This window comes from Egretta garzetta, unplaced genomic scaffold, assembly GCF_000687185.1.
Source record: "Egretta garzetta isolate BGI_Z169 unplaced genomic scaffold, ASM68718v1 scaffold56, whole genome shotgun sequence".
Taxonomy (NCBI): Eukaryota; Metazoa; Chordata; class Aves; order Pelecaniformes; family Ardeidae; genus Egretta; species Egretta garzetta.
The window spans coordinates 2,553,499-2,563,453 of NW_009260182.1; the positions used below are offsets into that span (position 1 = coordinate 2,553,499).

The window sequence follows — 9,955 nt, forward strand, 5'->3', positions numbered from 1 at the left end:
TCTTTCCCTTGTGGCTTCACTGCCTGAGCCAGAGCAGCCCCTACCAGGACACAGGATCTAACAGGGCAGGAATGTTGATTGACAAGTCTCTAAATGGACTAGGGGAGCCAGGAAAGTTGGTCTGCTGTCAGTTTTCCCTAAACATACTTAACTCTAGCAGAAGAATATTCCAAGAGACTGAGCATGAAAGCAGACAAAAGAATTTGCAGCTATGGGTCTGGGAAAAAAAAAAAAAAAGTAGCAGCTACTAAGAAGGCATTGATGGACCATTCAACCAATAAGGTGTTAACACTTCAGGCCCACTGGAAGTGTTTGTATGGAAAAAAAAAAGGTCTTTTTTACCGTTTGCCTTACTGCTCTATGTTATTTCATATTTAGCTGCTAAAAAGCCTGTAACGCTTATATGGGCTACAACCAACAAAATATGCATTCTAAATAAAAGTGCCCTTCATAAGAATACTTCTCATTTTCAAAGTTCTTGAGGAACAAAATTTTCATGAAGCTTTATTAAAACCTTTTCAGCTATAATTTCATACCTGTCCATCCTAACCAGTCCAGAATATTTTAAGATATGTTTAGGATTGCTGAGCATTTACATGAGTCTGCAACAATAACACTAAAGAGCAGAAGAGTTAGTTCAAACATTTCAGGGCTTAAATGCTAACCATTATGTAAATATACAAAGAATTCTATTTTCCTCTGAATTGCAAGTGACCTAAAACCCAGTTGCTGAATGATGAAAGAAACGGGCCCATTTGTTTCCAATTTGAGCAAGGAAAGATCAACACAAACACACAGCAATTACAACTTCTAGCATCTCTCTCTGAATGGCTGGGTAGGCATTATAGAGCATCGCAACTACGGCAATTCAGCAACCTTTCTTGAAGGAAAGAGGGGAGAAACGCTGTTGCTAGGAATCAGCTATGTGATGTGTGCCTCCAGTTAAGTGGGGTTCCCTGAGCGATCCAGCATCGTTTGATGATACTGCTCCATGTGTCCTGATGTAATGTGACACAAGCAGCAGAAACAACCTTCTCTATTCCCACCATGACCAAATACTTTTGACACCAGAGACTCTTTTCATACTTCTCTTTAACCTGTTACTAAAATTTCAGCACAGCTCTAGTATGTACCCTGACAACTGTCCTCTACACAGCAGGAAGATATCCATCTATTCTGGAAGGCGTGGCTTCCTTGTAACTTAAATACAGAAAGATTTCCTCCATCTTCCTCTTTTCAAGCATTTCAGAAGAGATGTATAGAAACCTTACAAACTGCCTGACAGCAAACAGAGACAACAAAAGGTAGAAGTCCCTACATTTAAAATAGCTTGAAGTTTTCAAAGTGGACCTAACACAGTGAGAGTAGAGATGTCATGCAACCCACTGATTTTGCCTGGTATTTGCTCATATCACATAAGGAAAATAATGGAAGTGTTTGATTAAAGCCATACCTCTGGTCTATTATGAGGAATGTTTTAAAAAAACCCAGTCAATTCTCTGTCAGGACTTCCTATGGCGTGGGAGCAAAGCTGGCTCCATCAGAAGGCTGTGCCTGTGCCCTGGGCACCAGGGAAGCCCTGAAATTCAACTCTATGCCTGCCCGAGCCAGCTCCTGCTGCCCCAGAGTTCCATGGTGGACAGTGCATCAGCCATGCAAGCCATGAGCACTCAGCAGACAAACAGATTATTACCACAGCCTTCAATAGGGCAGTTCTTAGGGGCTATCAGACCTTCGCTGAGCACAGGATCATTTTGTGGTTTTGTTTATATGGACAAAGAATTAAAGAAAAAAAGCCTGGCCCCTGAAGATCCAGCCTCCTTCAATGTATCCTGAAGTCTCCCGTGTCATGACAAACTAATTGCATGTGTAAAGGGAAGGCTGTTATTTTGGCTTTTTCCACTGTACATCAAAAAACCTATGTTTGATTTTAAAGCACATACACTTACAAATACTGAGGGAATCAGCTACAAAGAGACCACACAAGCTGTTCCAGCCTTCCATAGAAGTCTGGGGTTTTTTTAAGCATAAATACACAGCCACCTCTTCAGTTTGCCCTTTCATCTATTCTGAAACACTTCTTAACACACACACACACACACACACACTCTTCATTTCGTAACTAGCTGATCATATACAAGTTTTGGGTTTGTAGCTTTAAAGCACTAAAAAAGATGAAGGTAAAACACAACCTTGATCCTGGAACAGAAGTCAGCAAGGATATTGTGGGTGTCTCACAAGCCACAGAGCTGGGGAAGAAAGAAGCCTGTCCTGACCCTGTGTTGAAACCTGATCTAGTTAAAGAGGCACATGGATTACCATTTATAGCGATTCTCAGGGGCTGGGGTGAGGGGCAAGGAGGGCGGCAGACAGCTCTCGGTCTGGCTGCATGAGCCACTAGCTGCCAGCAAGGTTATAAAACATGCAGATGCTGGGCGCCAAGGAAGGATGGTTTTCCTCCCCCTGTTGCAGTGCACCTTCCATGCTGCTGCTGTGTTAACCACCCCGAAAGCACACGTCCCTGCAGGAGAACAGCAGTACTGTTTGTTCACAGGCTGGGAAGAAAAGATAAAAAGACTGGAGACGGGTGGAGAAAAGGCAGGCAGATTTTTGTCTGACCCTGCAGTTAATCCCCCAAATCGGTGAAGATACATTGATATGGCCACGCAAGGTGCTCCTTTGCTCCCAAAACCAACATGCATATAACAGAGTGTGGTCCAGTTCTCTATGGGTGAACTGGAAATTACTCTTTGTGGTGCCATGTTAATTTTGCCAGCTAATGACCTGTCTCAAAGAACAAGGTAAATGTCTCTATGCTGGAAATTGATGACCCCATGACAGAGAGATGAGTCTGGTCCAAAAAACTAGGCAGCCACGGTTACTGTCTTTCTCCACTGCAGCTAAGGTAACAGCACAAGATTTTGGAACTATGAAAAAACAAAGAGCAGTCTCTATGCTAATTTCTTCAACAACAACAACAACAAAATCAGCCATTTGTCTCAAGCAAAACTGCAAGTATTACCACTTTCACAAAAAAAACCCCTGTCTGCTATGTATTTCGGTATTCAGCCATTATCTTTTTCATGAGTTGAAAACTTTGTCATGAGCTAAAAAAAAAAAGCATCCCTATTCTCTTGTTTGGGCCTGTATAGAACGCAGTTACCATGAATTCACAAGTGTGCCCAGGTAGGATGCCTCCTCATCAGTCATCCTCTGCTGTCTGACAGAACAGAGCAGCAATGCAAGTATGCCCCTGCCCACCAGCAAACCCCAAGCTTTCTTCCAGGAGGGATCAAACAAAACTGAGAATACTCCACAAATGCTGGGAAGTCTGACCTTCCTCTCTTCCCTCGACCTTCACCGCTGAAGAAATATCCTAGCTGCCTATGTAAACCAACTCTATGTATAAAAACGTTAGTGGTTTAACTGACAGAGTAGCAAAAATTTCTCTTTAATACCGTAAGAAATGTAATTTGATATTCTTTTATCTAATTAAAATACAAATTCCCTATGCACAGAAACCAACAGCTCTAGAAGAAGGAACTGAGCAGCACCTTCCTTTTGTCTCCACTTGAGCTAAAGGTCTGTTCTTACAGCAGGAAGGTTAAACTGTTTCTGCAAGTCACTTCATTCTTCATCCTATGGGCTAAGATGGCCAAAAAGGACACCAAGTTGTGCCAGCCAAGAGCCTGTTTTTTCTGAACCAGACAGTTGTTTGTAAGAAACTGGGATGAAATCCCAAAATTCTATTTCCCTCAGGCCTCTAAAGGGCCATGAGATGCATTAACTTTCACCACAGAGTGATGAAAGAGAGAGCCAGCCACCACAGACCGAGGCTAGATTATGACCAGCAATTCTGGAGGGACGTATTCCTATTTCTGGTCCTTGACCTACGAAGTAGCTTGCTTTGATTCATTTGAAAACCTCCCTTATAAAGAAAACATGGAAAAAAAAAATCAGCCGGCTTAGGTGTAAACTCTCTTCCTTTTTTATATCCCCAAAACCATCTGCATGGTCAGACTTGCATATAAACACACATTTTCTGTTCTTTGCATTACAACACATTCTAGAAAATATAAACAAACCTCCACTAACATCTAGGCAAACAAGAAAAAACATAATGATGGACACCGCTGAAACTAAGAGAATGGAAACAGATAACCATAGTATCGTAGAATATGTCAAGTTGGAAGGGACCCTCAAGGATCATCAGGTCCAACTCCCTGCTCCTTGCAGGACTACCTATGCTGGGGAGCCTGTTCCAGTGACTGACCACCCTCTCAGTGAAGAACCTTTTCCTAACGTCCAATCTGAACTTTTCTCCTGATATAGCTTCATTCCATTTCCTAATGTCCTAGCGCTGGTCACCAGGGAGAGGAGATCAGCACCTTCCCCTCCCCGCTGCCCCGCTTGAGGAAGTTGTAGATAAAAGATAACAAAATAAGTTTAAAAATCTAGACTGATCCAGTACCACACCCATGCTTATTTTTTATCATTTCCTTTGATTTAGGGTACTTATGTCTACAACAAAAAACCTATGAACAGGGAAATGCTGCGCTCTCTCAAGAAGCAATATGCACATGTCCCACAGCAAAAGTAGACAGGGAGTTAAACTTAGTAGTTAACATAAATATAAAACTGGAAAAGCAGAACTCTGGCCTCTAAACATGCTGTGGCCTGAACTGACGGAGGAAACTGCTCAAACAACAGGAAAAATGGTTTGGGAACACTATTTCACAGAATAATGTCCTTCTGTTTTCCCAGTGTAAGTCCAAAAATTTCAACCAGTTCTGAAGAGATGAACTTTGGACCTCATCTCATGGATCCAGCTGGGATAACCAGTCTCCAAAATACCTGTGTGCTGCTTGCATTTATGCACCTGTTTTCTGCATTAATGCATCAGTTTAGAGAGCAAACCAAGAAACATCAACATGAGAAACCATTCTCTTGCTCGCCTCCTCTACACAAAGAACCATTGCTATGAATTTTCTGTAAGGATTCTTGCATACAAAGAAAAACGTATGTGAGGGGAGGATACACGCTGCCTGCAATGCCGGAGAGCAAAGCTCACTGAGAAGGGTAAAGGAGGGGAAGATGGCATCTGTTCATTCCATCCTTAGTTTCACTTGGTTGTAAAAGCGTTTACAAGCACGGTTATAGTGGGGAAATCTGTAAATGAGACTTAGATCCCACTGCCCTTCAGTGAGTTATCAGGGCCCTTCATCTTCACAAACAGATGCTTCTGAAAATTTTACCTTGCAAATGGAAGGTTTTACATCTCTGCGCAAACCAATTAACCCAAGCACTTAGAGGTATGCCAACTGTCCAAGTTTGCATCTGCAGGTAGTGCAGGCCTCAGGTCAGATACTGGATTAGAATAAAAACTGGCCCATCAAAATTTTTGATTCCTGTGCTTGGAGTACAAGTACCATGGCTGCCTGCTGTGACACCTTCAGGGCAGAGCTGGCAGGACTAGCACCGCGCTCTGCTTTCAGCTGAGACAGATTTGGTGAGTCTCCAGGCTGAAGTTTTCTTAGAAAGGTGAATGGGAAAGTTTAACTTCTGAGGTTTATACACCAGCCTTTGCAGCAGATATTCTTCTCTTCAATGAGATTACAATGTCTCACTCCTACCACTCACTCTCTTCCACTCTAAAAGGCAAGGATATTCATCAAGCAACAGGTAACCATCATGCACAACACACCCCACCACGCAATATGCAATGCTTGTCTAGCAGCAACGATCTCCACCTTCAGCTTACCTGTTTTATGCACTGCAGCCGGTCATTGGTCTGCTGTATGTGCCTGTCCATAGAATTCATTTTGATTGTCTCCACTTGGCCTCTACCTGAAAGCCATTAAAATCCCTCGATCTGCAAGATAAAAAGGACAGTAAAGATCACTGAGCACAGTCCATACACTTGTACCACCTAAACAATCAAGCAGAGCCGCTTGCAAGAAACCTCTGAGCACACTGTAAGATACAATAATAATAATAATCCCAGTAACAATGACACTCTGGCTTTTACAGGGACAAGGGCATGGGGATTCTTCCTAATCTTCCTCTATGAGAAAATACCTCCCATAACTATTAAATGAATCAGATATGGCAGATTATAATATAGCTAAAAATCACAGAAACACGTGTTATGAAGACTGGATTTCTGTACTGAAAATAAAAGCAATAGGTATACTTTGGACTCTCTTCCAATCTTAAAACTAGCAGACATATTTAAAGAGCTCTTGAAATGGCAAAGATGATGGTGAGTGAAGGACTAGGATTCACAACTCAGCCAAGACTCTCAGAACAACTAACAATTCCAGATGCACAAGCTAGTGTGTATGGAAGAGGCCTGATGTTCAGACCAAAGGGCTGAGCAGTTCTTGCCTTCAGGAAAAAATTAGGCTTTTTAAGGTATACATAGCTGAATGAACTACTTGGTACTTCTGAAAAAACACATCCTGCATTCTTTAGGCCCATCTCTAATAAACTGTGTAACAAGGCAAATTAAAACTTCCCTGTGACTTGAAAAAAAAAAAAATCTAGAAAATGGAAATGAAGACTCAGAGTGATGTTAGGAGTTTTAATTCATGTTGCTACAGCTGTACAAAATCATCAAATGAAAACTGGCAACAAGTTACGATGATCTAGAGAGCAAACCCCACAGTCCCCTAAGCCCACCACCAATGCTTGTCAAGCCAAGTTATGTTTGTGGATAACAGCTTGGTACACACTGATGCCATCGAGACGAGCCCTGCTCCATGTATTCATAAATGCTTTTTCAAAGCCATGCTTTACATCATACTCCATGATCACACATAAGCGGCTCTTTGTCAAGATATCGGTGTATGCCTGAGATCAAGACCAATGCTTGCAAGAGAGGAAAACGGTAGGTGCTAAATCAACATGCACACATCGTGCTGATTTGCCATCTACCTCTCCCTCATCCCTGTGTTCAGACTGCAGTAAGGGGTTACCCATAGCACAAACAGCTCTGCTGATCTGATAGGCAGGAATGGCCAAAACGCCACTCAAGCTTGGACCAAAAGCAGGACACTAGAAGCACAAGTAAGCATAAGCAAGCCTCCTGGTGGGGGCATGGTTTGCATTTCACTGGGCCCCTTCCACCCATTCCCTCTCTCTGGCCTGGCCTTATAGTTTTCTTGTAGCAGATCATAAAGACAAAAGCCAACAACTCACCAACATTTTCACTCCATAATTCATATCACCAAACGGTTTGCACCGTGACTTCTACTGATTTATGTTTTAAGCAGAACTGCATGAGACTCCAGCCTGTACTTAATAAGCCAAGCAGTTCTAAGTGCTTTTTTCTAGAACTCACTTCTCAGGGGCACAGAGATGTTTCGCACACACATACGTATACTATGCTGTTCCAAGCACTTTCACGGCTTCTAAAATGGAAATGAAACCGTAGATATTGTGCACTGGAACATGAAAACAGTCTGTGCCTACAAATTCCCACATCCTTTCACTGCAACGGTGCAGTACGGCCTAAAAAGTTGTATCCTCACGCTCACAAACAGGGAAGTGGGCACAGATTCAGAAATACATACCCAAACGCTGTATTGATACAGAACTTTATACTAGCACAAGCAAGGTCCCACATTTGCACAGAAACCTCTCCCTCATGAACCTCTTCAGTGGCACTGAGTAGTCTGTTATTCAGAAGCTGTCCATGACAAATCTCTTTTCCACTCCCTACATACACATAAGAGACAGCAAATTTTTCAGATAGTTATTTGGTTAGAGAAGCTGGCTGCTCACCACTCCTACTACACATGACTCAACATCTCTTCCGTTAAAGCACCTCTGCAAGTCCAGCAGTATCCGTACTCAACCCCCAGAATGAGAAGCGTGTTCCCTGTGGTGGGAACCCTGACTGCCTGGCTGTCATGGCAAGACAGACTCCAGACCACGGCATCCGTGTGCGTCCCACACATCGGAGCTGCCTGAGATTTCTGTACCTCGCTGATAATGTTCTTCCATGGCTCCTGCCGGATTAGAGTCAGGGAAGGAAATCTTTTCTGCTAGACAGCTAAATGAGGTCTTATAACAGCAGCTCAAGTTCCTCATCTCCACATTCTAGACACATGAGGGTTCAATAAAGCAATCCTGTCAATAAATTATAATACTTATAAGATGGAGAAGCCAGTTTCCCATACAAGTGTTATCATTTGATTATGCCGCTGCCACCTTCTCAACAGCAAATGCCATCCAAAGGTCCTTTAGCAAATGTAAATTGGTATTTTTTATTAAAAGCAAGTAACGCGGCCTTATCTGCCTGTAAGACCCCCAAAAAGTCCTCAGTAGTCATGAAGTTTAATCTCTCTGTGGACGGCAGAGGTATTTATCAAGAGATAAGCTAGCCCAAACATGACATCACTTGAGCAGTGATCCATCTTACAAGCTGGGACACATTATCTGCATTTTAATTGAACATCAGAACAGATGGAGAAGGGCATGTTGAAAACAAATACAAACATATACATGCACATAGATTTTTGTTTAAATACTTGAAGAAATACAAACTGAGGCTTTTTTTTTTTTTTTTTTTTTAAAGAAGTCAGGACAATTTTACTTAATGAACCAGTAAGCAAAACACTGTATTTCTGGTTGATTTTGTAACACAATTTTTGTCTATTTTGGCATTACCTATTTGATCTCCTCAGCGCCATACAGCCACACAGAGAAACCGGGAGCCAAGTTGAACAGAGTGTCTAGCCCAAGCAATAGATACGTAGACATACTCTGTGCTGCCAGAAAACACAATTCTCAAGTAAAGCCAGATACACCAGCACCCAGACTCACGGCTAGTGGCATCAGGAGCTGCCTGCGGTGTTACTGGCAACATACTTCAGGGCTGGGAGACTGCAGAGAGATTTTACAGAGACAACGACAACAACTTGCATTCATGTACTGTCACTCATGCCAACAAACTACCCTGCATGTTGATTTATGAACTGTACACATAATACCACCCCAATTCCCTGCCTTCCAGTTAACCATAAACAAAATCTAAGTTTGCTATCAGCTACCTGAACCACAGCTTACTATTGCACTTGTCCAAACTGCCATTTCTCCCACCCAGCATAGCTTCTCAAAGCCTGCTTGGAAAAGCAGAGGGCAAGGTGCACTGAATTAACTCGCACGACTGAGCAGGAGGAGCCCAATGGGGCTCTTGGACTGGGAGTGCAGTCCCCTGCTCTCCTACACAGACGTGCCATACAGTTTCTGTTGCAAACCAATCAAATTCAGTCTTGAAAATAGTTCTGCTTTTAACACCCAATGGCTCCCCTTGAAAAGCACTCTCTGACTCTCACCCTTCCCTAGTAGCTAGAATTATTTTCACTTCCACCCTCAGCTCCACTTGTCCTCCCATCACTAGCGCTCTCTGGCTAAAACAGCCTTTGCCCTGCCAGGCTCCCTCCACCTCTTCCCGCTCACCACATGGACAGACACCCACCAGCCCCTTATTGCCACCGGTTTGCTACTTCCACCAGCCCAAGCTCGTTTATTCTCTCCTGGTCAAGAGAAGCCCCTCAGTCCACTAACTCCCACAAGGCAGTAAACATTTGCTGCATGAACCAAGCGGTCAAAGTTGTACGTATGAAGCCTCACCACATATGATGACATTAACACTTTGTGCTTGGAATTTCCTTCCTCACCCCTGCAAGACTCATTTTTACCTTTCTCTCAGATACATCGTAAGAGCATCAAGTAGAGTAATTCTGTCAGTGAGCACTAAGTCATTTCTGGCATAAAAAACCACAGAGCTCATTAGTGGGAAAGCATTATTACCTGGAAATTATTCTTTCATAGGGCTCAGCAAGAATTAAAAGATTAAATGTGGAAAGTGAAAATTATCACATGGATCTGTTTTACCAAGGCAGAATAAGCATTTTCACACCAGACCGTTTTGCCTGGAAAAGCTACG

General features: G+C 42.8%; 1 protein-coding gene across 1 annotated transcript in view; it reads right to left on the reverse strand.

The window, feature by feature from the left end:
• ZMIZ1 (zinc finger MIZ-type containing 1) overlaps positions 1 to 5,821 on the reverse strand; it is a 159,320-nt gene extending 153,499 nt beyond the window's left edge. The window contains exon 1 of the mRNA XM_009641960.2: positions 5,762 to 5,821. Coding sequence (XP_009640255.1) covers positions 5,762 to 5,821 — 60 coding nt within the window. The remainder of the gene's footprint in view (positions 1 to 5,761) is intronic.
• Between the last annotated feature and the right edge of the window lie 4,134 nt (positions 5,822 to 9,955).